The 27,866-nt window shown below is 38.8% G+C and overlaps 1 protein-coding gene across 3 annotated transcripts in view; it reads right to left on the bottom strand.

Moving 5' to 3' along the window:
• The window catches only part of LOC121522334 (neuropilin-2-like), a 179,868-nt gene that overhangs the window by 11,536 nt on the left and 140,466 nt on the right, over positions 1 to 27,866 (bottom strand). Inside the window, exons 13-17 of one of the 3 annotated variants that reach the window (XM_041806564.1) lie at positions 27,339 to 27,503; positions 19,992 to 20,260; positions 18,956 to 19,052; positions 14,812 to 14,844; positions 34 to 6,056 (exon numbers count right to left, since the gene is read on the bottom strand). In XM_041806564.1, coding sequence (XP_041662498.1) covers positions 5,677 to 6,056; positions 14,812 to 14,844; positions 18,956 to 19,052; positions 19,992 to 20,260; positions 27,339 to 27,503 — 944 coding nt within the window. In that variant the 3' untranslated portion in view covers positions 34 to 5,676. Of the gene's footprint in view, positions 1 to 33; positions 6,057 to 14,811; positions 14,845 to 18,955; positions 19,053 to 19,991; positions 20,261 to 27,338; positions 27,504 to 27,866 lie in introns of those variants that run through there. The other 2 variants (XM_041806563.1, XM_041806565.1) reach the window with 2 other exon arrangements.

Here is a 27,866-nt window from a genome sequence, read left to right as displayed (position 1 = left end):
TGATTCATAAAAAACTCAATACAAGAACAGAAGTCAAAGAACATTACCATTTACATAGATTCATTTGATAAAAATGACATCATACAGGAAGATTTACCAAAAAACTTCACATATGTCTGAACTGTCCTCCTGAAATGAATGCAAAGTTAAAAGAACAATGGCATAAAATACAGTTGCTGCAAGAATACATAACTAAACAGATTGGGGTATCAAAAATGCATGCAAACCTCAAAGTGCCTTTCAGATTATAAACATGACATCAAAATAGGCTGGTGATAAATTTAGCCAAACAACTAAAAACATGATTCTGTAATGTTTCTCAATGTGGAAGAGATGTATTTGACTTCTAGTGCAGGCAGCTATCCCTGCTTCTCTCCATAAGGCTGTTTCTAGTGTAATTTACACTGTAAGATGTGATGCTTTATGGAGGTCAAAGTGAGATGTAATCTTCATGTAAGACTCTGGATAGTATGCACATGAAAGCACCCAGAGGGTCTTCTCTTCTGTCCTCCAGTTGTGTTAATTTAGAGCCTAACAACAGACCCTCCAGGCTCTAGGTTCCCCTTCCTCTCAGTTAATCACCAGTGGGGTCACAGCAAAAATAGTGGAGTAATTTAAGATGGATGCTTGGACACTCTTTGGACGATTGTTGAACACTTCTAATGATTCTGGCTTTATGCCCTCAGGCTAGGATCCTGAAAAGCATCATCATGTGGATCTGAAAGGAGATTAAAACTCCCCGTAGTCCCATTTTGTCTCCACTGTCCAATTAGTAAAGAGAGGCATAAAAAAGGCAGCCTATTTTATTCAGGCACAGGCATGGATGGCTCTTTGGCACCATACGCTGCTGCAGTGGGGGCCCGAGGACCTGTTAGAGTGCTTTCACTCGTAATATTTCTGCAGAACTCAGAAGAGGAGGAGGCAGAGAGAAAAAAGTAGACGTGGCCTGAGGGCTAGAAGTGCTTACTGCAGGGTTTTATGAATGCAATCAGCTCCATTAACTAATTGGAAATATTAAATGGCTTCAAAGTAGTCTGTGATGGAGAGGGGAGAGATGGAAGGTTGATTTAAAAGCAGTGCGTGAGAAGGCGCCAGCACATTTTCCAAATCTTGCAAAAAGTTTGACAGAGGGAGAGAGAATGAGAGCGAAAAGTGCACGAGTAGCACAACATAAATACAGCCGTATATCATTTGTCTATTTGAATTTGGGGCTCGTATTGATTGGCTTAGAGCAGAGGGCTGCTAGAATGAGTCATATAATGTGTAAATCATGCACAAGTCGATTGAAATGGAAGGCAGAGGGATGGATATGCAAGCACCAAATGGCTAAAATACTTGTTGACTACAGCACAAAAGCACATTTTATGAGACACAATTCAATGGTAGAAGTCGATACGCAGTGCTGCAGAGCAGGTGCACTATTCGAACACGCAAGAAACAATGACTAAATAAGTGAATGTGATGGATTTTTGCCAACACAGATTAGTGTTGCTAACATTGTGTGATGTGCTTACGTGTCTCCATCACAGTGTACTCTGCCAAAAGACTTCTTTCATCTGCTTTTGTGTTTGAAACAACCTGCCCTCCTCCTTTTCATTCTCCCCCTCCTTCAATCCAAACCCCTAACCTGCCTCCCTGTTAGCCTTCCTCTCAGAGTAAGAGAGAGAGAAAAAAAATCTATCTTTAGAAAGTAAAGAGAGCTGTTTTTTTCCCCTTTACTTCTTTCATCTTCCTCCATCTCTGGGCGCATTCTTTGGAGGGAAACGGGGTTCGCTTAATGGGCCCTTCTCCTCTGAGAGGTTTTGCTCTCCTCCATTTCTGCCTCTCATTTCCTCTCCTGTGTTTTTTGCTGGGAGGATTTGCAATGAAGGGAAGGAGCAGAATAAGAAAAAAAGCGGGGTTTTGATAAAAAGGCTGGGGGATTTGGGCATGAACAAAATGATGTAGGGAAAAAGCATACAACGCAAGATTGTGAGCTGCTAAGAATCTCAGAAAAATAAGTATCACAGAGGTGCACTCAATTTCACAGACATGGATCTGAATAAAAAAGGTGAAACTGAGCCCTTCAGTCCAAAACCAAGAGTATTAAACTATACATTTCTTGTTTTGAGATCCAAATAAATTCAGACAGCGTATTGGTTTGCGTCTTTCTCATGTCCCTGTCTGATTTAAGCTGGAAGCTGTGGCTGGAAACGCTTGCCTTTGCAAAATGGCTTCATCCACTTGAGGATTTGACATCAAATAAAAGTCAAAAGTCATTAAGATCATCTCAGTGAAAATAAAAAAATAAACACTGTATAACTATTATACACTAAAATGCACATGTTGGCTTACTGCAATAATCATGTGAAGAAGTGATTACAAAAACAATGGTTAATCTTTCACAATCAAAACTATACTAAACATTTGTTTTTATTAAGAGTCACATTCATAAACCATAAATTATCAGAGCCTCGATTACATGATTAAGAAGCAAAAAAAAGTGCTTAAGTCATTTTTAAGATTGCAATAAGAAACTTAACTTTAAAAGTGCATAAAGAACACTTGATAAAATGAGTCTGTCTGTACTCTACCAACGTGGGAAAAGGTTTGCACAGAACTCAGAGAATCAGCAAAACTGCAAAAACACTGTTGTTGTGTCCCAAATCACACACCCATCCTCTACGTATTTCTAAAATATGATGGGCTGTCTATAGTGGGCTCTGTTGTGCATTCATCAGCACAATACTAAAAATGATTCTGAACACCATTCTGGCCATGGACACTTATTATCATCACTTTTGCATGAATATGATGTGTTGCAACAACACCTAATTGACTGTAATCACCAATGGGAAAAAACATTACTCAAATTTTTAGCACTTTATTCAAACAAATGATAGATTTCTGTAAAAATGCGTCAAAATCTAAACTTCTCTGTATTTCAGGGGTTCTATATTTATGCTGACTGTTCTCCTATCATCTGTCATACATAAGAGCAGTCAAACAAGCCTTGAACTGCAATGCATGATGGTAAATATTGCTCAGTTAGTGACCGTCAGTTGTTCACTACTTTTTACATTGCATTGTGGGATATGATGAATGCATTACACAGAGTGTTTGCATCTGATTTCACAATGTCCGACCCGCTCTGGGGGTATGTTACTCTCTGGATATTAACGCTACATAAACACTTCTATGACAAATTCCCCACATAATCTGTGTAGTGCATATTTTGTTCAAGGAAAGTTAAGAAAGCCTAAAAATTTGCTACTAGAACAAAAATTTCCCTAATTTTTCCATTTTCTCATTGACAGACAAGTTTAGTTTTGTGTTTTGACATGACTGCTAACTTCCTGCAGAGGAGTCTCGTGATGTTGCGGCTAAATGCCTTATCAGCTGATCTTATGCAGGTCTGGTTGTCTTGTCTTGCATAAGATCGGCTGATAAGACACAATAGGCATCGAATACCAAATTTTCAGGCTTTCTTAACTTTCCGTTTACAGATGTGCACTACACTGAAAATACTAGTTTTTGAAGACTGTATGAACTTGGATTATAAGCAAGTTTTATAGTGTTGACTTATTTGCAACAGCAGCACTGATAGGCTAATGCTAACTCCAGCAATTGCCTCTACTACAGTTTAAAACTTGACTTCCTTTACTGGTGACTTTTAACCCAAACAGAAACAGAAAGAACCCTTGAAAATGCCTCTTTGTGTGGTCTGATGAACATATTTTGACATTTTAATGAAACCCTTAATCCTAGGTTGCCAGACAGACAGGTTTTGGGTATCGTTTTCTTTCTTTCTTTTTCTTTTGATACCTAGAGCTTTTAAAGCAACTCCAAAACAACTGAGGCTGAAAAAAAAATCAGTAATGGCTTTGTTTCATCGATTTTTCAGAAATCCACCTGTCAGCCATTATTAGCAAATATAATGAATATCAAACACATATTTATCAGTCCATCCTTTCTTGATAAAAATTGCAGTTTTCTGCAGAAAACAGGCGTTTTGGAGGCGCAATTTTCCTGCTAGGGGGTTTTTTCACTTTCTATTACACACCATATTAGCGACCATAGCGTCAAACCCAGTGGCAGACAACATGACAGCTGTAGGAATACTCAACAAAAATATCTCAATCGCCCCCTTGTGGCTGGCTATAGGGACTGATCTCAATGTTAGAGGTCTGAAAATTACATGCATCCGAAAGAAAATAAAAAATATTTAAACAAAAATATGTTAAGTAGAACATTTTTAAAATTTTGTTGGGGTTATTTAAGAGTTTGACCCCCCAAAGTGCCTGATAAGGAAAAGCTGACCCGTGTTCAAATGTAGTTGATGACCCTTGATATAGGAAATAGTGTGTGACTTAGGACACAGAATATGTGTTTCTCTTCATAAGAAAGTATTATTTGAGATATTATGGTGTTGAAATTATCAAAAGAGATGACCAGTAATCCTTCAGTGCCAAAAAGATGATATCTGGGTTTTCTGAGTTAAAATGCAAACACTCAGAGTCCAACAAATCATGAAACCATCACCTCTGATAACATGAAAAGTTTAACAGATTTTAAAAAACTTCAAAGGAAAGTATATCAGCAGCTTAGATTCACGATACAATGGCTTCTGTATTTGTTTCATTCAATCTGTCTAACGTGAGCAGGACATACAGCGTTGTTTTGCGTGGATATTAACAGACACAGGCATTGGATTATCCATGAGATCCAGGCATAAAGTAAAGTCCATTCATACCAGTATCTGACGCTGAGGCACTCCCTCATTCTGGAGGTACAGTCATGAAAAAAAGGCATGTCACTTTGTCATGAAAAATACACTTTTGGTAACAAGAAAGAGTAAGCTGTTGGAGTGTCCGTGCATATACGTGTGTGCATCTTTGAGCGGTGTGTTTCTAGCTCTTGCAGAATGCGATGTATGCTGTCTCATCCCATCTCCCCCTCACGTAAACCAGATGGGGAACAGCTCAACACTGATTCCTCCCCAGTTCACAGACCAAAGAGGCCACTCACGGAGGATGTGTGTAGCTGCCTTTGTGTCACGGCTGGACAGACAACACTAATTCTTTCTGCACCTCCTCGCTCTCCTCTCTTAATCTGTCCCTGTCACTCTCAGTCCCTTGCAGGCCCGTGGACAAACAAACACAACTTCATTCAGACAGCTGAGGAAATAGCCTCTTTTCTTTATGCGGCGCACACTGTGACTCCTATCTCCTTGTACCTGTGCGTAAATCCCTCCTCTGTTGGACAGGGTGTTTAGAAATAGGCAGTCCCCGAGCTGTGGATCACAGCAGGGCAGACGTATCCTTGTAGAAGGGGAAAATAGGCTGACATTTTACACTGCACATAGCCATGTTCACAGCCTGTAAGACAGTGTTCTTGTGATTTAGTTGTCATTCTGATCTTAATCCATTTTCTTTTCAGGTTTGGGTGTAAAAGCCAGTAAGTGCATCACAGAAGATACATTCTCCCCACTGAGGGATGTTGGTAAATCTAAGAAGGAGTTCATTTGCAAGTTGCAGACAACCAGGAAGTTTAGCATCCTGCATCTGTGAAACAGATCAGTCACTGTGACAGGAACCACAGCGCCTCTTCCTTGTTGATTCTGTAGATCCTTATTTTAAGAAGTTTCACACCCTTTCCTTTAAACTGGTATCATTCAGAGCTTGTCTTGAGTTGTTTTCAGCACTGGGAGTCATAGCTGTCATCTTTCTCCAGTTTGATGGTCAGCATGGGGTCAACACTCGCCCCGGTACCTGGGTACAGGTGGTTTTGGTTGGGGCAGTGGATCAGATTATAGCTGAGGTTTTGGTTCTGGTAGCAGTTTTGGTGAGCATGTAGATTTGGATGCTGGCTGTTGTGGTACATCACTGAATGATGATGACTACTGCTGGTCTTCAGGGTGGCCCAGTGGTACCGATGACAGCACAGAATCACCGCCACGGTGACGGTGACCAGCAGCAGCAGGGCGCCAACTCCTGCTAACACATAGTACCAGTAGGCAGGGAGAGGCTGCACCGCCACTGTGTCTACTGTGGGCTCCATCCCAGACATGGCACCCCCTGGAGGGCAGGAGGACATATTACAGGTTGGCACTGTGGACGGGGGTAGGCATGCAGATTCTACTGGACAGTTTTAAGCTTTAAATTATAGTATTGACCATTTACTAAATCCCCGACTAAGAAAAACAGGAAAGGACAGACTGTCAAGCTTTGGATGTTCCTACATTATAACTAGCAGTCATGTGACTAGAGTTAGAGTGATTAATGCTAAGGATCGACTGATTATTGGCTTGGTGATCACTGAGGTGTTTTATTTTTTTGCTTTTAAATGATTCAAAATTGTGACTTTAGCCCTGCTGCACTCTTCTCCTAATGTCACTATCTGATCAGCTAGACATCACATAAGTAACGGCAAATCAACACTGATGCTGGTTTATCGGTTTCTTTTTAATAGAGCTCTGCTCAGCTTATTTTATTTTGCTTTAGCCTATTTTTCTGCCTCTCCTTCTCTCTCCTGCTCTTCCTATACCTTAAAAAAAAAAAAAAATCAATAATTCATATGATACAATATCATGATGTCAAATTAATGGGATAACACAAATATGAATTTAATAGTAAATGAATAAACATAATTTAATGATAAAATAATAAGAGTGATGATATGATATTACAATATATGATAAAATAATATAAATGATCATGTAATATAAAAATAAAATTAATATGCTAATACATATGTGTGTATATAAATACATATAAATATGCTGATAAAATAAATTATTATAAAATTAATATGCAATGTATATATTATATAATGATAAAGTAATACAAATGATTATACAATATAAATATAAAGTAATATACTATATTTATTATGTCATATTAATTTATATTATACATTTTAATTATTTTATAATTTTATCATTATATTGTATTATCATATCATCATTCTTATATAAAATAATAATAATAATAATAATAATAATAATAATAATAATAATACGTAACAAATTGACCCTGAAAATCCAATATCAGTCAACCTATAATTAATGCATGTAGAGTATAAGAGATCATTGAAAGCACTTAACAAAAAATAAATATTAAATATGCACTAAATGGATAAGAAAATACATTTGAATCATCATAACTAAATATTAAGCAGTAAGCCTACTAAGCCACACGCCTTTCCTCCAATGCCAAAGTGCAAGGAATCTTTAAAGGTACAGTAAAGACTTATGAGAGTATTTAAAGCGTCCAAAGAATGAAAACAAGAAATGAAATAATCTGACTTCTTTTTGCCCTGGTCATTAAGCCTCCAATTTTCTTTTGAAGCAAAACACCATGTAGGCGATCACTGGGCTTCTTTGCAAGGCTCTTAAGTCAAATGGCAATATTGTTATTTAGTTATCTAGCATAAGCCCTTTAGATCTGCCATGTTAGTGGAATAAACCGGTATTAGATCGCTCCTAAGGACAGGCCTTGCCAACTTTGGTCTACCTGAATAGGCCCTATTATTGGAAATAGTGTTTCAGCAATAAACTAAGATATAAGGGAATCTAAAGCTTGACAGACCTGTGACAGTCATAAGGTGGTTGGGATTTAGCAAACAGGCAGCATTAAGACTAAATTGTTTGTCATTGCTGCGATGTGACAGAGATGATACCTAAGATAACCAGCAGGCAAAGCACTGGCAGTCATCATTCAGATTTCGCTTAATTTTTGCATTAAAAGTTTGCATCATCACCTCATCTGAAAACTTCATTTTTCATAAAACAGCCAATGCATATGTTCTGAAGATGCTGATTCAAGTCAGAAATTTAGGCTGGTGCAAAACGTCACAAGCATAAGCTGCACATTGACACGCAAAGGCTCATGCCATGCGTCCAGATTTCCATCACAGAATGCAAAGCTTTGATTATGCAGTAACTGGCTGATTTGGACAAAGGCTGGGGAGTTGTTAAGTGCTTGTTTATCAGGGCAAGATCACACTGAAGGGGAATCGAGTGGAGGGAGAAGGGGATGGCGAAGGAAAGAGGGGAAATTACGGACCTAGAAAAAGGATAAGGGAGAAAGAATTAACGAAAGAAGAAAGAATGGAGTGAAATAGAGAGGGTAAGTAGAAAGTGAAAGGAGTGGAGGTGGGGTGGGGGGGGGTGAAGGGAGCGAGCTAATCCTGCCATGATATCTTTAATCCTGCATTAGAGGGTCTGTCTGAAACTTCAATACTCTGTCAACTCACTGTGAAAGAAACCCGCTGAGAGAGAGGTTGTGGAAGAAAGACGGATGAAGAAAAAGAGAGAATGAAAGAATGTGAGAAAGAGAAAGAAAGAAGAAATAAGGCTTGAACCAGGCCATCAAGTCTAAGACTGAGACGGAGAGAGGGAGGGTAGTGAAAGGACAGAGGGAGAAGAGGAGCTCAGAAAAACCCTCAGAAAACCAGCGAGCCTAATTTTGTCCTTTTTTAAGTTCAGACGTACTCTTTAAAGGTTTAAAATTTGCTTTCATTGTGAAGTTGTGCACTAAGCACTCTGCACAGAGAGACTACCCACCAGTGGATTAGGACACAGATGAGTTCTATGACTGCAAAAAATCGACTGCTAAGTTGCTTTTATCTAAAGGGCAATAAAGGGGAGCGTTTCTTAACAGCTCTATTCCTAAAGTAAGCTTAAAAAGTGCTGCTTTCAAGGAACTTTGGTCGCTAGATTTTCTAAAACACTGAATAAAGGACTTTCTCACCTTCAGGGAAAGATAGAAAAATCTTGTCCGTGTGTATTTTTTGTCTGTATGGATTTACCGTCATCACTGAGAGTAGTGGTTCCTAACCTTTTCCATTTGTGCCCCTTGTATCGTACTGTATTGTAATCGTTTCATTAATGAAACCCAAAAATTAAGTCCACACATTGTTCATACTAAATGTGCCTTAGAAAAAATTGTGATAACAGTCTTATCTTAATTGTTTTTGATATGCACAAACCTACTTTTGTCAACTTCAGAGTCTTGCGTACTCCTGAGACCTCTGGCGCCACCCCTAGGGGGTCCTGGACCCCAGGTTGGCTACCAATGCCTTATTGTATCCCAGCCCCAATGCCTCATCAGCTACAAGACATAACCCAACAGTGTGGCACTCTGGGATAAAGCTAGGCCTCTTAATGGCAACAGTACTATTAAAGACAACTTTTAAATTCTATCACAGTATCAAATTTGTTTAAATCCACTCAGCACATCAACTTATAGATTGCAGATTTTATGTCAGTAACACTTCCCCCCCTTACTTTCAGACTGCAGTAAAGAATGGAATATAAGACCCACCCACAATTTTGGGGGGGTCTCCCACAGAGAGGGAAAGGTTTAAACTGGCTTCCTGTGTGGTAATTACCATGCAGTTTCCATACAACTGTACAGTTCTTTCTAATACAATCTGTTTTCACCATGCAGAGTTTGCAATCCTGCCACCTCTGTATGGTAGCTAAACTAAGCCAACAGTGATGCTGAAGTACAGAACCAGAGTCACACTTCCCCACCTCCATTAGTCATTTGTCTTAGGCTCTTGAATCTCAATCAGACTGGCCCTTTCTGAATCTTTTTTCTTCACAATTTATTCACTTAAAAAATGTACTTTTCAATGAACTGTTTTCTTTCATTCGCAGATTATGACTTAAAGAGGGAGAAAAGCTGTTAAAAAGTGGCAACACCAGCCAGGCCTATGCCTGTCCAGTATGCTTTGAGCAGCAATTCAGCTGCTTGCAATGCACAAGCATTGCATTCATGAACACAGCATATGTCTCAGCATTTTATACTGACGTATTAATACTTATGGGTGACACCCAGTAGACAATAATGACTGAGACTTTTCCCACTTGTCCTCCCATTCTTTGGGGACCAAAAAGTGAAAAAAATAATCATTCTGTGACAATAAAAGTCTTCAAAATATTCACATGTTGATAAAAAAGATGTCCCTGTGCTTCCTTGTATTGGCTCTTTTTATTGCATTATTAAAAGCAGTTCCTGTCTGCAGTGACACAGAGGGCCACATCACAGGCTATCTGTCTCTCTCTCTCTCTCCATTATAAGCTATTCAGGCTGTCTCCTTCAGGATCTAAGTGCACAGACCATTGTACTTTAGGAAAGCATGATGTGACGGCGGAACAGCCTGCCATTGGTTGTCACAGCCAATCATGAAGCTTTCTGGGATACAAAATGGTGAATAGCACTTGCCGCTAGCAGCAGAAAGGTACGCAAAATAGATCGAATAGAATGTTAAAAAAAAGAAGACGTTCAATGTCAGAGTTACTGGCATGGATTTGATCTTTAAAGAACACAGTAAGTCACCCAAATTCCAGACTTGCTAGAGAAACCTATGAAAGGGCTATGAGGGCATGACGTTGTCATTAGAATGGCAGAATGGAGGGTTTCCAGAGGGAAAAAGTAAAATTTAGTGAAATTAAGTTTTGCAATCTTGCCTTCTTTGTATTTTTTCCAATTAAAATAAAATTGTGACAACCAACCCCATAGCGTGTGACAAACATTCCCATGATGGTGTTTGCTGTCACAGTGTGTCTTTGATTGTTAATTACCTTGTTGTTAAGATAAGTTGGAAAATGAGAGGGATACACTTTTCAAGCAAACAGCTTAAGCTTCAATTTAATGTAGGAACGACTATTGAAAGATGTTTTGATGATGAGCAGTTCACACTGGAGCAAAGTGTGACAACCAACCCTGTTCTCCTCCAATTACATACAAATAATCTTCAATTTTCTTTTTAATGGGCTAAGAGCAACAATCACAGTATTTGCTAGTGATCACAAACTAATTCTATTTCAGTCAAAAAAAAAATAAAAAAAAAAAAAAAAAAAAAGCTGTTTTCCATTCATACAACCCAATATCTTACTCTTCATCAAGACACATCAGAAAACAAAAAGGTGACCAGTGTTTATGTATGACGTGTTTAGTGATCCAGGTTTAACTACATCCGCTCACCCTGGTGCTTAGCTCACATTTCAGCAGACGTCACAAAGGAGAAGTTAATCCTTCTTTCTAGTGCTCAAGTTTTATGAAAACACACGTAAGAACTCTGACACTGTTGTAATGCTGGGAGTCATATGATCTCTGCTCAGAGTCCTGTAGAGTCGGAAACCTGAAAAGCATTAGGTCAAGCATTTGTGTCTGAGTCAGGTGACTCAAGGTTTCTCCAGTTAAGCTCTGAGATCTGACTATTTTTGGGAATGGCATTTCAGTCTTTATTGAGATGAACTGTGGCGAACAAAACTGAGTGGTGCTCAAGTATCTGACAGTGTGTGAGGAATGTTTTTGATCTATTCGCACACTAGGATTACACACATATTGAGTTGAGTATATCAGGCTCAAATCATCAGTTATACTGATGCAAACAAAGAGTTCTTGTTCTTTAGCCTCCAGTTTCAAAGATGATCAAACACATTTATGTATAAAAACATCTTAGATTTTATAAGTATTAACACACATAACTCTTAGAGATTAAATGCATGGTAATTTGTGTCAATGAGGCACAAATCTGGTTAATGTTTTGTGGTTTTCTAAACAAAAGGAGTCCAGATGTGAACATTACAGGTCCAAAGCCAGTCTTGGAAACAAGAAATCCAGCACTATAATCTTCCTAAGCCCCCTTTTATCTGCATTCAAAACGGCCTATTTGTGGATTTCAGAGAGAAATAAGAAAAAAAAGAAACGTTGGATGGTGATCAGCTCTACATTTCATTCAGGTGGCATCAGCAGCTCGTGAAAATGAAGGAGCAGAGAAGAGGAGGAGGAGTGGAGAGGAGAAAAATGAAAACAAAGGCGACAAAAGGAATGTATGAGAATAGTTTTGATGAAAGTTGAGAAGCAGAGGGGAGGGTGGGGTGTGAGATAGAAAGAGCAGAAGAAGGGAACAAGAGGGACTTGAGAGATGGAAGTAGAGGGACTCCTTGTATGGTGCTGAAGACAGAGAGAGAGGGAGCTTATATTGTGAGCATGTCAGGACACAGGAATGGACGATGAGTTAGCGTGGTGATGTATACAGTGAGAAAATACACTGGTAAAAGAGATGTGCTGGATTAACTTCAAAATATTACTTACACCCAACTGAATTAAGTTCTTTTTCTCAAGTTGTATCAACAAAGCTCCTCTGAGTCAAATGTATTTAAGTCTTATAAACTCTTTTTTACTTGTACATTTATGTTAAATAATTTTAAAGTTGAGTCATTCCCTTTCAGTTTCCCTTATTTCTACCACAAACTTTAATGTTGAACATCAATGTTAATATCATCAGCTGGAACTATAACTAAAAATGTTCATAGACAGCCGTTGTTCCATGAGAAAGACTAGACTAAGACTTGCCAAAATGAGACCTTGATGACTAAAACTGACTTAAATTGAGTTTATTTTTCACCAGGATTAACATAACAAGACTAAACTGTAATTGATTTTTGGTTAGACATTCAAAATTCATGATATTTCTCCACTGGAAATAAATCTGCCAAAATTCAATGCATCTGTAGCTACTCTGCCTCTCAGCCGTAGGAAGCATGGTAAAATGTGAGGACGTTTTATGGACTAAAACTAGACTAAAATATTCTTGGGCTTTCGTCGGCTTAAACTATAAAGGGTGGAAACGACTAAAATGTGACAGAAACTAAAAGGCATTTGATATAAAGACTAAAACTTCAACTAAACTTAAAAATAAACTGTCTAAATTAACACATATGGACATGCAGCTCAAGGTAGGCCAATTTCAGGGAGTAGTGACACTGAAAGGTGCACACTAACTGAGTTAGTAACTTCACTCATGGTGCAAGAGAGTCCAAAGTGCATAGGCATTCTGGGAAAACTCTACTGATAAAGGGGTGATTATCAAATAATTTGACTTCAGTTACAAAAACACTCAAAGTGATTGAGTACTGTTCACTTAAAACTAAAAAAAAATGTTTTATTTAACTCAGAATGATAGAGGTGAAATAGCTGTTTTGGATTTTTAAGTCTACTCAACTCATTAATTTTAAATCTTTTACTGTTAAATCCTACAGTGAAAGACTGAAAGGTGTGTTTGATCAAGAAAAGTGCACTCCCACAGAGTTCAGCACAGCTTCCTTCAAATGTTTGAGTCTGTACCCACAGGGGGGAGTTCTCTATCTGAGTCAGTAACTATACTCATGGTGCAAAAGTGCCAGATCCCAAAGGAAAGACTGGAACACACCAGGCAACTCTGGTGTGCTCTACCTGAGCTTAGTTCTATGTTAAAGGAACGACTCACAATTTCAAGTTAAAGCAGCCCAAAAAAGTACAAAACCAGCACAAAAAAAGCACAAAACTGGAGAGTGGGAATGGGTGTATTGGGTATATAAAAAAGCAGATCACCTTATCTGAGAACCCTGACTTACTAATTTCAACCTTTTCTCATGTCTCAATGTACATTATAATACCATACCACATACATAAATAGATAAATTAAAAACATAATCGAGGCAACTCAGTCTGTTCAAACTACAGTCACTCTAAGACTTAAAAATACTTTGCAACCACATGTGTAACTATTTTTTTACATAGCTATGTTACATTTTGTACAAATAAATCATGACTCACACTCTGTATTGGTAAAAAATATGGGCAATCTTATTTTGCAAAGCCTTTGGAAGATTCTCGTCAGGTGTTTAAATCTTTTTAACTTCCCAACAGCTCATAATGTCATGAGGAAAATATAAAAAGTATGGGAGCATTTTTAGCAAAGTAAAGCTATGCCAACAGCTTTTGTCACACCACTCAGAAACAAGCAGCATGGCCGACCACTTAAAGGTGCAGTGTGTAAGGGTGGGAGTATAAGCAACAGCTGTAAGTCAGATTCGCCATCACCCTGCTCATTTCTGGTGGTAACTGTGGCAATCAGTGAAATCTAAAAAAATCCCTTCTTTGGTACTGTAGAAGCATGCAAGATGTAGAAATCCAAGATGGTGGAGTCCATGAAGAGGGTGTGAATAAAAGGCTTGTTCAAGGTTAATACAAAGATAAAACAATTGTATATATTTAGGGGAAAAGTATAGTTTTTTCCACATAATGCTACTAGGCTAAATATTACGCTCTGCACCTTAACATGGGTATGTTTCCTGGAGGCAATTCTTGTTTTATCTTTTATGTTGCAGAGAAGAATAGGGCTCAATGCAAGGAAACATACATACTTAGCTTTATTAAAATCCGACCAGTCAGATTGCAACTATGTAAATCCCTAGCCGGGGATACCCTTACTGTTGACAGATCACAAACAACATGGTGCACTAGCACTCCATTCAACACTTAAAGTGCACTGAGCAAATAAACCCTGTTGATTTTACTCTGTTGCAATGACACATGTTGTGTTTGCCATCTGTCTCAAAGACTTTTTGTTGTAAATAATCCATTTCACTATGTGTCTAATGTGGAAAAGTGTTGTTTTCTCATGAGGGAACAAACCAAACTGCATTACCAAGAGTGTCAGCCCAGCATGCAGGGAGTCATGCTGGAACAATGCAGTGGTTCAGATCCATCAGGCTGCAAAGCTGACTCCGTCATTTATCTAAACATTGATAAGTGCTCATAAAATATATTTACATGGATTTTGGAAGACTTTAGATTTATATGGAAACTGTAACATGTTGTGGAGGGAATACAGTTCATGTGTTTCCACCTGTTTCTAACATATGTAGTGTGTAACATATGTTATAACAAGGTTTCCCAGGGCCGGTGCAAAGCTTTGAGCTGAGCTAAGCAACAAGCAGAAAGCACAGACATGTAGCACAGAGACTACAGATAGAGGAGGAAGGAAACTTACTGGTTATGCCAGGAGTCAAGGCAGGTAAAGGCTCTGGAAAAGAGAGAAACAGGAATGTTATTAATGATGGTTAATAAATGATGAGTGTTATAAAGTGATGAAGGGATGACGGCCATTCAAGAGAGAGAGAGAGCTGATAAAACCAATGATCTTCTTTTCCTCTTTGCAGGACTAGACTATCAAGTTTAGGCTTTATGACAGTATTATAAATTTCCTTATCATAATTTAGAGCGTTATTTCTATAACATTTATAGTATGCCAAAATATTTTCTTTAATTTTTTCCAAATAGTTTATGCATATGACCTTTGGTTTTATTGACGATATAACAAGTGTGGTCTAGATTTCCTGAATAATAAAACTGTTTTTTATAACTTTGTTTTAGTGTGGAGCCATTTAAATGAAATTAACTTATCTTATTTGATGATTTAATTTATAATACAGCTGTGAACAGCGCTATAGCTCAGCTCAGTCTTAGCGCACAGTGATATGAATTGGCATACTGCATATTTATGATATTTAACAAAAAGCTGATTCACACAGTCCTGGTGCTGCTGTTTCTGCTGTACTGCTTGTTTTTCCTTTTATATAAAATCAAAACAGATTTGTGAAGTTGGCGGATGTGTCTTAAGTGCCATAATTCTTCATAGATGTCAGTCATTTTTGCAAAATAGGGAGAAAACAAAGAAAAGATGTTAGAGCAGTAAGCTGACAGGTTTGGAAGAGAGGAAGTACGTCTCTCTCTCCTCTCTCTTTGTGTGTCTGTCAACCAGGACTTGCTCTCAATTTCTTCGTTTTTGCTTTGTCATTGTCTGTCTCTTGTTCTTGTGATTGTGCCATAACTCTCTCTCCTGAGGTGAGAGGAGGGCGGATGGAGGACTGGAGCGAAGAGAGTGAGGGAAGGGTGAAGCGAGGGGAAAGAGAGAAATGGGAAGGAAGGAGGGGTGGAGGTAAGTTAAGGGTCATGGGAACAGGGAGTAAAATTTACGGCTGTTTATTATTTGCCAGAGGATATGACGTGTTATGAAAGTGAGAGGGAGAGAGAAGGGGAAAGAAATTAGAGGGCTTTAGACAGAGTAGAGGGGTTACAGACACGGAGAAAAAGGATGAGTAATATAAGAGAAAGTCAGAGAATACAAAGGAATGCATATAAAGGAATAGTGCACTGTAGTGGCAAACGCAATCACGCCATTCCACATAGAAACCCTCTGATCCATGATTGGACAAAGCCTTTTTGGATGAGGATCTGATGGTCTGATGGATTAAAAGCAATGTTCAATTGCATTAGGATAGTATTGCACTATTGATACAAAGTCTTCCCAGACATAAGGCAATGTTTAGGACAAAAATGTCATTTAAAAGCCATTGTTACATTATTTTTCCTTTTAAACATTAGCCAACAAATAAAACCCCATAAAATACCATTAATGTTACACTTTATGACTAAAAGACTGCACTCGTATATATTTGGGGGACTTTAGTGAGGGAAATGAATATTAAAATTGTCAAAATTGAACATGTGATGGCCTAAGCATCTTGACATTGACTTTCTAGACCAAGTCAGTTAAAGAAAATAGGTTTTACAGTAACAAGATTATTTTAATTTCTTTAAATAATATATCAAACTATTTTCAAGAAGCTTCACAAGCCCATTTTTTTCTCTGCATCTTATTTAAGACACCAAAATAAAATTTGCTGGCATGATTTGCAGCCAGTAGTAAGTCCGATAAGCCATTTTTGAACACAATTTAGATACAAACCCTAAGTTTTTACAGTGTTACTTGGGATATCCACCTTATACAGTACTGTGCAGAACTTTTAGGCAAGTTAGGGCCAAAAACTGAGGCTGAAGTAAGGTGAGTAATGCAGAGTAAGCCCATCTGAGGGCCCCATTAGGTGGGAATGAAGATTTACATAACCCCGGTTGTGATCTGGATGTCCTTGCACATTACCAGGGACATGGTAAAAAAAAAAAATCTGTCTACTTCTTAATTTGGAGTAAGGGGTAGATGTAGTGAGTAAGCACAGCTTAGGGTACTGTCTGGGCGGGTAGTCATAGGTTGCCGTGAGTCCCTGGTCATGCTGTGGATGCCCAAAAGACCTGAAAACTGCCAGTGGTCTCTGGTCATATCACCAGGGGTAAAAAGTCCCGAACTAAATAGATGCCACTGAGCTTGACCTTAAATGCTGTATGTAGTTTCCAACCCCTTTAAAACTTACTAAAGCAAGTCCTTAGACACATAAGGCTTCATAAATCTAGGAGCCTTTCAACAATCATTGTGTATCATTGTCCAAAAGACACTTTATGCCTCTGGGAATGAACATGAATTATACTCATACTTCTGCTGAAGCAAGCAGTTTGCATCGAGCAACTTTCAGGCAATATTTTCTTTTCCTTGTGGCGTTTAAATCTGCAACATGAAGGGTTTTCATGGAGCATAGGGAAAGCTCAAGTAGGAAGACTGCTTCTACTCATTCTTTAGCAAATCTTCTCAATCTTGATCATATCTCTACATTCTTCCATTATATCTCTCTTTCTTCTCTGGTGATCAGCTGATTATGGGCATTCACCCTCTTAAATAATATACTAATCAGATTCTGCCACAACCAATAATCATGCACCTGTCATATTTAAAGCTGTTGTTTCAGCATGGATGCTGCAGCCCTCCTCCACCCCAGCCACCTCCATTCAGTTCATCAGCATCTAGTCCAAATCCTCATGGGTCTTCTGCTCATTTCCTGCATACTTCAACCTACCTCATTGGTTTCCTGGTCACCACCATAGGGAAGTATCCTATTCCTGCCATGTAAGTCTTATCCTGATTGACATTTTCTTTAGTAATTTTATCCCGGGGGGCTGCTGTCTCACCTGAGCTCACTTCAGCTGTATGAGCCCGAAAAAGAAACACATTCTAATGTGATTTTCAAGCAGACAAGGGGAATGATTTTTAAGAATAGAAGACTGAAGCAGTTTGACATGTGTATGTAGAATCTGTAACTGGAGATTGGGCTTCATACACATGTTTTCATGGTTTAACTAGTTCACATCACGACTAATTGTCCTTTTATGAGTTATCTGCACACATTTTCTCCAGAGCTCATTAGAACACATCACTGAGTAATGAGGTGGGGGAAACATTCAGACATTTAACAAAGGTGGAAAAGAACCAAACCGACAAATAAGTTAGACATATATGAACCAGATTAACACCATTTGGCACTGTTACTTAAGGTTGGATGAGAAGCAGCGTTACCTTGGAAAATAAGCGAGTTTACAAGACTGCGTGGGCGTGTGTCTTAATGTGTCATGGCCATTAATGTGAAACAACTGTGGAAGTTGTGCATGCTATAACACATTAATGTGTGTTTGCCTCACATCAGGCTAACTATCACGGTCCTGCTGAGCCAAGCGCACTGGTGTTTCGCTACATTAAATGCTAAAAATATGCTCATTATTAAACATGACAGGGAGGACAAACTATGTGAGTGTGGGTGGAGATGATGCTGGTCAAACACAGATATGTGAAGCATTTAAAACTTAATCCTGTGTCTAGTCAGTGTGTTTAAAGTAAGACTGGGTTTGTGTTGCAGTAATAGCATCCATCAGTGAAGCCAATATTTATTAATAGTCAGGCTGGCTAGCTTGTGTCTCTGTGCTTAACAGCAAGATACTGAGCTTAAGTCCATAAAAGCTACTTGTTTACTCTCATGTCACCATGCAAGTTTAGTTTTGGTGCTCTGTGGCTGAGCTACAGACCAGACTGAGAGGAAGGTAATGCCACAGATGGAGAGAGAGAGAGCGAAAGACATGAGCAAAGAATGATAAACCAGCAGGGTGGGGCGGTAAAGGAGATGACTGAGGGAGGTAGAGACAGGGAGATATAAAAGATAGATTACAATCCATGCCCAAAGGCCATTTGTGGCCTACTTTCATTTTATATATATATTTTTCCTTTTTTTGTGTTTGTGTGTAAACGAAAAACATTATGAGTGTTTCCCGTCTCTCTTTTATAACTGATCTGTGGTGAAAACAGAGCGTAGTGATCATCATGTGTTGGTGAGAGGGAATCACACAATAAGTGTTACTGTATAAAGCCTGTAGTAACATGCATAGAGGTAAACAGACAGACAGGTCATGAGACTTACGTGTACACTGCTCCAGATCGATACTATTGCTCATGTGGATGTTATCTATTCTGATGTGGCCTCTTGTTGGGTGATCAAAAAAGCCCTCGAACACCACCTGGATGATAAAGGAAAAGTCTATATTAAACAGTGGAATAAGTAGATGGTGCAGATGCTAATGCAGACAAAATGTTGACTTTTTTCAATGCAGTATCATCAATTATTATTATTTTTATCATTATTATCATTAGAGTTATTAATCCTATGTTTAGCATGACTGAAAATGCGCTTTGTGTATTTCTGCTCCTCGTAACAAGAAGCTAATACCAAAGATATGCTGTCTGTGTGCACTGTATCCACTGCACTTTATACCAAGCAGCAGACATCTACAGTGCATTTAGAAAGCCTTCAGACTCCCTCCACTTATGTCAAATTTTTTATGTAGCAGCCTAATGCTAAAGATAAAAAAAATAATTGTTACTTCATTAATCTCAACTCAGTCCTCCATGATGACAAGGTGAAAACAGAATTTTAGAATTCTTTCTAAATGTATTTAAAATGCTCTCAAATACTGCTTTTACATAATTATTCAAAGCTTTTGCAAAACACTTGAATTTTAGCTCAGGGGCCTTCCATTTCTCTCGAACTTTGCTAAAATGTTTCTGCACCTTGATTGGAGTCCACCCGTGGTGAATTAAACTGATTTGGCCTAACAGCTGAGAATACATGTGTGAGCAAAAACCAAGCCAAGAGGTCAAACGAACTGCCTGCAGAGCTCAGAGACAGGATTGTTGCAAGGCACAGATCAACCAAGCTTAACCTCCTCCACCCCAGCTTCCTCCTTTATAGCATACAGCTTATTGCACCATCATGGATTAATTGTTTTTGAGCTCATTTGAATGCATGACAAGTGTTCCTGACTGAAATGAAAATGAATAACATAGGAGTAGAAATTTTAAATAAGCATTTCAGTGCAAAAATGTATCATATTGTACCTTTAATCAAAAGAAAAAAGAGACAATATCAGCATGATAAACTGTCCATAAACAACCCTAACCTGATACTCCCTTGGGCTCTGAGGCAGGATGGTGCGGCCCTCTCTCCAGTGTGAACCCTGGTCTCCTTTCAGGGCCCATAGCAGTGTCTCCTCCTGGTCACCGTCCCTCAGCAGCACCCTTAGACTCCCCTGTGCCTCCCCCTGGAGCTGGTAGTAGAAGAGGAGGCACAGCGGGCCTCGCTCGGGCGCTACCTCTGGGCTCATTAGACGGGCTCGCTTGCGCTGAGTGTGGGCGCCTGCATCAAGGTGGAGGTAGTTCCCTGAGAAATCTGGAGGAAAAGGAGACAAAGAAGACATTATTACAGGACCACTGATTCGGTTTAGATTCATTTGTGTTCGAAATCATCAATCTTAGTGCTGTTGTGTGCTTTTTGCATGTTATTGATCTAATGGATTCTGTTTAATACATTTAATGGTTTGTGATAGTGCATTTTGCTTCCTCCAGTCCCAGCGTAGAGCATGATGTATGAGGTAGGATGTGGCTGCTTTGAATTTAAGGCATTACCACAATCATTCTGCGGTATGAAGCTTTACCGCAAAGGAGAAACTGCCATTTCATCATGGTCGCTAATGGCTTTGGATACAAATGAACGCGCACATATACCCACACAAATACAAACAAACCCCTTTAAAAACAGCCCTAATCATCCTGAATGCTGACACCTTGTTTTGTGGCTCTGCCTGTTTTTGTCAAAGAAACCATCATGCACACACAGGCACTCAGTGTTTTTTTACTAATTCTTATTCCTTTCTCCCTATCTGCACAAAGAATCGATGGGAGTAAGAGCAAAGGAGGTGAGTGTTAGGAAAGAAGGGGTGAGTGAGTGAAAGAGTGAGCAAACATGACACGAGAGATGGAGAGAAAGGCTGCGCTATAGTGTATTCCCCAACCCAAACAGGACCATAATCATTAGCCTGCTGCTGTGTTTGGCTGTTTGTCTCTTTTTTCTATTAGGGATGGGGACTAAAAGCTTCGCTGGAGCTGCAAATAGTGTTTTTAATGATATACAGACATGGCGTGTGACACCTCCATAGAGAGAGTGAAAGGAAAAAAGAAGAATCAAAGATCGATCTATCTATCTATCTATCTATCTATCTATCTATCTATCTATCTATCTATCTGTTTTTCTTCCGCGCGCCACAAACATTGGACACATTTTGCAGCACTTAATGAATAATGGATTTGGGTTGAGGTAACTCTATTTCTTAACTTGGAGGCGATGAAATCGGGGACCTAAATTACCGTCTCTCATTAAGTACAGTTAGAGAAAGTTGCAGTGTTTTTCTGTCTCTCCTCGTTTGATCTTGGCGAACGTACAAAGGGAGGGAATTAATTAACAAGTCTCAATGGGAGGGAGAGGCAGGGATGTAGATTGGCTCTGAGGGAAATGTGAGTGTGTGTGTGTGTGTGTGTGCTGGGGTTTGTTTACATGAGTCTGTATTTATGTATATATCTCAGTTTGTGAATGTGTGAGTTCATCTGTCAGTCATTGTGTGTGTACCTGCAGTGAATTATTTTTAGATATGAGTTCATCCTTTCTGCATGTGTGTATTTTCTATCCTTGATTGGATGCAGAACTATAAACACAAAGGGGAGCTTGGGCCAAGATGAAGTTTTTGATTGTAAAATACAACGCTGTTAAAACTCTTCTTTTCAAATGTGGTACTTTAACTTAAAAGCTTTAAGTAGATTATTTTGTTTTAGATTGATTCTGGGAGAGGGGTCTGGCTGCAGCCGCTGTCAACAACAGTTCATATGAGACGCCGTCTCTGTCAGACCGGTAATACACGCTGCAACTTTGTAAATAAAATTCGATTAAACTTCTGTTTGGGGTTATGGTGAGTGTTTAGGTAACAATTAGGATACCAAAAATTAAAACATGCCCTGCAAAACCTAATTACAAACATTCTATAAAGTCGAGTAAACAGTCTGGTTAGAGAAAAACTGGTCCCTTATGAAAACCTTCTGACACAGCAATGTAACAACATAGCTTTCGTAACTATATTTGCAATGTAGCTTTAAGCATTTTATTAGCTACGTAAGCTACATAGCCAATGTAGCTACATAGCTAAAGCTAAGCTCCAAAGCAGCTACATAAGTCATATAGCTATGTTCACTACAGAGCAACATTAACTTAAGCTATGTTTGCTAAAGCTAACATTGCTAAGGCTAACCTAACTACATTGTCTTATGTACTTTAGCTTAGCTATGTTAGCTTTGGCAAAAGCTAACGAAGCTAACAAGAGCCACTGTGTAAGTTTCTACATCTCAAACAGGTCTATATGTAATTTAACCTCAGAATCTTATCCCTCTGACCTTTATTTCTGTTTTGTTTATGATAGATTTATTTGTCTGTAATGTTTGCAATACGGTTATTTCATGAATGTCACTGTTTAAAGTTGAGATGATGCCTCATATGAACGGTCTTTGGAAGTGGCCATCAGAAATGTACATGCGTTTAATTCAGACAGTGATGTACTATCAACTAAACAAAATCAACAAAATCAACCTTCTGGGGTAAGTTCCCAAGTGATGATGTATCATTATCTAGCTCTGTTAGCTGTATAAGCTATGTAGACACTGTAGCTACGTAGCTCATGTAGCTAAAGCTAAGCTCAAAAAGAGCCTTTGTAAATCATATAGTTGTGTTCTCTACTGAGCAACATTAGCTACTTTTACTAAAGCTAACATTGCTAAAGCTAGTTTAACTACACTGGCTTATGTGCTAACTCAAATTATATATCTAGCATAGCTATGCTAGCTTTAGCTTAAGCTTACAGAGCTAATGTGAGCTAAGATGGTTATTGCAGGAATGTAACTGCCAGACTTTGTTTATGAATAGAGTTGAATTAAAAAATATAAAACAGGAAACATGTTGAAGTGGCAAATTGTGGGGTAAGTGCCTGAGTAATGATGTGCCACTCACATAAGCTGGTGCTAAGACAAGGCTCTTTCACATTTGAGTGAAAACATTCAAACACAACAAGAGAAGCTTATTTAGCTGTTAGCTGTGTAAGCTATGTAGATAGCATAGCTACATAGCTTGTGTAGCTAAAGCTGAACTCAAAAAGTGGCTATTGAAGCTATGTAGCTATGTTCCCAACGGAGCAACACAGGCTTTTAGCTACGTATATTTGAATGAAAACATTCTGACGCAGCAAGCGAAGCTTACGTAGCTCTGTTAGCTAAACAAGCTTAGTATCAGCATCAGTCAGTATTTATGAGAATATTTTCTTTTCTTTCAAATCTATGCCATTTTAACCTCTAAAAGTAACACCAGTCCCTATACCGGCCACAACGGGGCATCTGAGATATTTTAAACCATAGTTTTTATCAAGTATGAACTCAGCCTGTGAGTTAAGGATGCATCATAGTATTTGCTTATATGGGTGACAGGAGAACTCCTGTAAAATGGATCAAACATTAAACCAATCCAGGCAATTTTTTCAATTTCAATTGTTTTGAGGGATTTTTTAACAGCTATAGGGAATTTGAAAAATGATGCCTGATATATCAACATATTTTTTCCTCTGTATATTCCTGAATTTAATATTGTTCTGGGGGCCAGATGGGGCCAGATGGGGCAGCGGGCCACCAGTTGGTGACCACTGGCCACGGGTAATAGGGTTGCCTCAAGCCCCTGGTCATGATGTGGTTGTCCAAAAGGCCCAGACCACTGGCTGAAAGAAAAAGCTAAGCAACACACATGTATGAATCCTTCTGCACTCAATCCTTACGGAAACTTATGCACATGACTGTACATCTAGTTTTTGACAGCTGGGTGTAAAATATTGGATAAACTGGTGGGGAACAGGCAGTGTGAAGCATCCATATACTTTTACATTATACTGTTATTCTGCTTACATATTAAAAAAACTGCCACAGCTTTGAGTTCAGGATGCTAGAAGATCAGTGGAAAGGTTACTGCTTTGTTCTTGAAGTAATATCTTCAGGACACTGACATTATGATGTCAATTTACAGCCTTTGAACCCTCCCTCATTCTCATTTCCTCTCTTTATCAATAACTAAACTACTCCCAACAGCGCTGTGAAGAGTTCCCTTCCATGAAATCTCCACGGGGTGTAGAGTTTCAGTCCCGCCCCGTCTAAGATCAAAAGAATAACTTATGAGCTCTCTTCAGGTTGGATTTTCTCTTTTTAAACCCTTTTCAGTGACAAGACTGGGGGATTTGATTTGCATACAGAGACAGCTTCTAGACAGGGTGCCGAGCTAATGTTGCTGTAGAACAAGACTTAATGTCATGTTGCTGTCTAACACGGAGACAGGGACGCTGCTATGTCAATTACACGCACAAACACACTAATAAGAGCAGGGTAAAGCACATTGAAATGAGCGCGCTCACACTTCACACCCAGCAGCTGAGTGTGATGTAGAGCCCAGCCTTATGTCACATCCCTGTCTGTTTATAAGGGAGCGGCTCAGTCGACCATAAAGTAGATGGCTTCAACAGATACACAGAAAACCTTGGTGAGGATCAAGGTCGAGTGTGAGTGTGCGGGTAACAAACCCACACACCTTGAGTGTTTAATACGCGGTCGGTCCCACCTTGAGTGGTTATAAAATAGTGTGTGTTCAGTGTGTGTGTGCGGAGCCTCAGGGGGAGCTGTAGAGCTAAGGCAGCACTTCTGTCAAAGCCATCATCTGAGTTATCTGACTGCTCTGGGCCATGTGTGTGAGGCTTATGTGTGCCGGTATGTGAGTGTGTGTGTAATGGATAAAGCAGTCTCAGTGATCCTCCTGCTGTCTTATTAAAGGTGGACAGATGTGGAAAAAGGCAAGTACCACTAAGGGAAATGGGAGAAGGGTCAGTGCAGAGAGAAGGAGGTGAGCACAGTGATGGAGTGAGAGAGCTGGAAGTGGAAAGTGACATAAAAATACAGACATGATGTACTGTTAGGGCATGTTAAGGAAATGGTGAGGGTAACGAGGAGAAATGAGATGTTAAGGATTGAAGGCAGAAAGACATTTGTTCTGACATTAGGGGTTTATAAAGCGCAGGATGAGATGAAATAAAAGAAGATGGAAAAAGATTTTTAAAGGGAAGCAATTACAGCGAATGAAAATGGAAGAAATCTGGGCACGGGAGACAAAGCCTTGTTGTAAAAGGAAGGTGAATCAGAGAAAAACGTAAAAAGTAATGAAAAGAGACATAAAAAGTCAAACTAGGTTGGAAAAAGTGTAACTGTTAAACCTTACATCTTTGGAAAAAAACTCCAATTAAGCTGTAAGCAGATCAGAGTGAAATCCTTGCATCATAGTTGTTGTCAGAGGTTCCCCCCAGCACTGGGATCTAAAATGTTCCTCCACGGGACGACCACTTTGTTCCTAATTAGAGCTACAGAAGTCTTTGTGCTAAGGAAGGTTAAAAAAACGCAGCGTGACGATGCTTTCTTTTCTGTGTTTATAGAATGAGAAATAGCTGGAAATGCAGAAAACACAGCTCAGTGAAACGTCTCAGAAAGTTTGAACACACTTGCAAGGAAGATCAGGCCTCAGTGTAGCAAAATTATTCGACTCCAAAACATTGGTTCCCAACCTGGGGTCCATGCACCCCTGGAGGAGGGGGAGGGCAAAGATCTCATAGATTGGGTGTGGGACCCAATCTGCTATGAGGTCCTCAAATCAGATGTACATCAGTTTAAAACAAAAGGAAGCATAATGTATTTAGACCAACCTTAAAGTTAAAAAATGAAAAAAAAAGTTAATTCTAAAGAGAAACTTTCTGATTTCTGGGTATAAAGTGTCTTATATTTTGAATATATATATATATATATATATATATATACATAATTTTCGTCTTTTTTTTTTTTTTTTCAAGTTTTAAAAATCCTTAATTTACGGCGGTGTTAAGCCAAAAAAATTTACAAGTAACCACACTGAAATAGTGGTTGGATTACAAACTTTTTCACTTTATCATCTCAAATATACAAAGCTTTGGTTTCCTTAAATTCACGTCATAAAAGTAAAAATTCTCAATTTTTTTCTCGTTAATAAACCCCCTCTTTAAAGCTAAGAAATGTAAAGATAAAGAAGAGAGCTTTCTGGGGTCCACCCATTATTGGGGCCCATGGAGGTCAGCAAAATCATTGTCAAGTGTACAGTTAAGCTGTGACAAGAGCATTTATTTCTAACCTTGATAACTACCACTCTTATCAAAGTAACAAAACATGCATTTAATTTATTTATGCTGTTGTACAACATAGGCTTTTTCTCAATGTAAACCCCTCTTGTTTAAAAAAAGAACAACCTTTGATTGGTGATGTTAACAATGTGGATGGGAACAATGAACTAAATGATGAGTAAAGTAATGCTAGACTTCGTAGCTAGGCAATGAGGCACAAATATCAAGATACAAAAACTAGAAAAAAATGAGACTTTTTAAAAAAGATTAATATAATTGGGAATAGAAACAAAAAAAGGGTTTAAAAAGAGGTCATTAAATGCAAAATGGCAGCTGAAATACGCAAAATAGAAGTTGTAGAAATGGGCAAAAAGTGGCCCAAAAAATTCTACAAAGTTGTTTAGAAAAGTGATTAAATATGTAACAAAAATGGGTGACATGGGGCAATAAAAGGGATAAAAGTAGCAAAAAAAATTGGCAAAAGTGGGCAATAATGGGCATATAGTGCCAAACATGGGAAAAAAGGCAAAAATAGGTTAAAAAATTGCAAATGGAAGCTAAAATATGAAAAAAGGTGCTGAAGAAATGGGCAAAAATTGCTACAAATTACAAATATGGGCAAAAAGTGGCAACAAAAGGGAAAAAATTGATAAAAGTGGCCAAAAAGTGACAAAAATGGGGGAAAAGTAGCAATAAGGAAGTGGCAATAATGGACAGTAAAAATGTGGAGAAAGAGTTTTAAAGTAGCATGAATAAATAATTTCAACACTAGAACCCAAAAAATAGCTTCACACACTTTTCTGCTCCAAAATGAGGAAACTGTTAGCCAGGATGCTAGCAGTAACGCTACTGATCCAAACACATGCATTGATATCATCAAGGAATCACAACTGGCGAGGGCCCACTCTCTGGGTTTATCACGGGCCCAGAGGATTCTGTGGTGGGCCTGATGAGGGGTCGTAGTAACAGCACTGTCTGTTTAATGAGAGCAGAGTCACACTCAGAGACCTTGAATCAAAGTGCACCAAACCCAGTTCCTACATGAATTTAGCTTTATATGTGTGCGAGTAAGCTTTATTCTTTGACTCCAAACGTGTCTGTTTGGTTGCTGTATTTAGGGAAATTATCTGAATATTTTAGTGTTATAAAATGCAACGGGCCTTTAAATGCTGTGTCATATGGTTATAACAAATCTCTACTCACTGTCTGATCCCAGTGACAGATCCTGCCTCGTCCCGTGTCCTCCGTGTCCCGTTGAACTGCTGCTGGCTGTGTGCAGAGACCAGCTCACACCTGACTGAGGATCAGCCGACCAGCCGCACAAACTCTGCTCAAAGTCACACACGGCCGACAGGGACGGAGTGGTGGCTGTGAAAGAGACACAGATGATGAATAAAGACTCCTCACAGCACATTTCTCCGCCTGTCACTTCTCCTGCAACACATTCAGAGTGATTTTAGAGCCCTATCATATTTCTACTTTTCTATCTCAGTTTTAAATCCATTCTTTTATGCCACAGTGCTCAGCTCCTTTTTTATTTTGATACTTTTCTTTGAGAGATTTCCATTGTGTTTAGTTGTTTTGGCAGTAGTGCTCATGAATGACATCTCAATAAATCATGCTGAATACAGATAATATTGTAGAAGAGAGGTTGTTTGCACAGAGAATGAGTTAGACAGAAGAGTAAGTGGAGAGGATAAAAGAAAGCAAACAGAACTGAAAGATATCAGA

This window comes from Cheilinus undulatus, linkage group 15 (assembly GCF_018320785.1).
Source record: "Cheilinus undulatus linkage group 15, ASM1832078v1, whole genome shotgun sequence".
NCBI lineage: Eukaryota > Metazoa > Chordata > Actinopteri > Labriformes > Labridae > Cheilinus > Cheilinus undulatus.
Note: the sequence above shows the minus strand (reverse complement) of the source record. Positions and strands in the feature narration are given on the sequence as shown.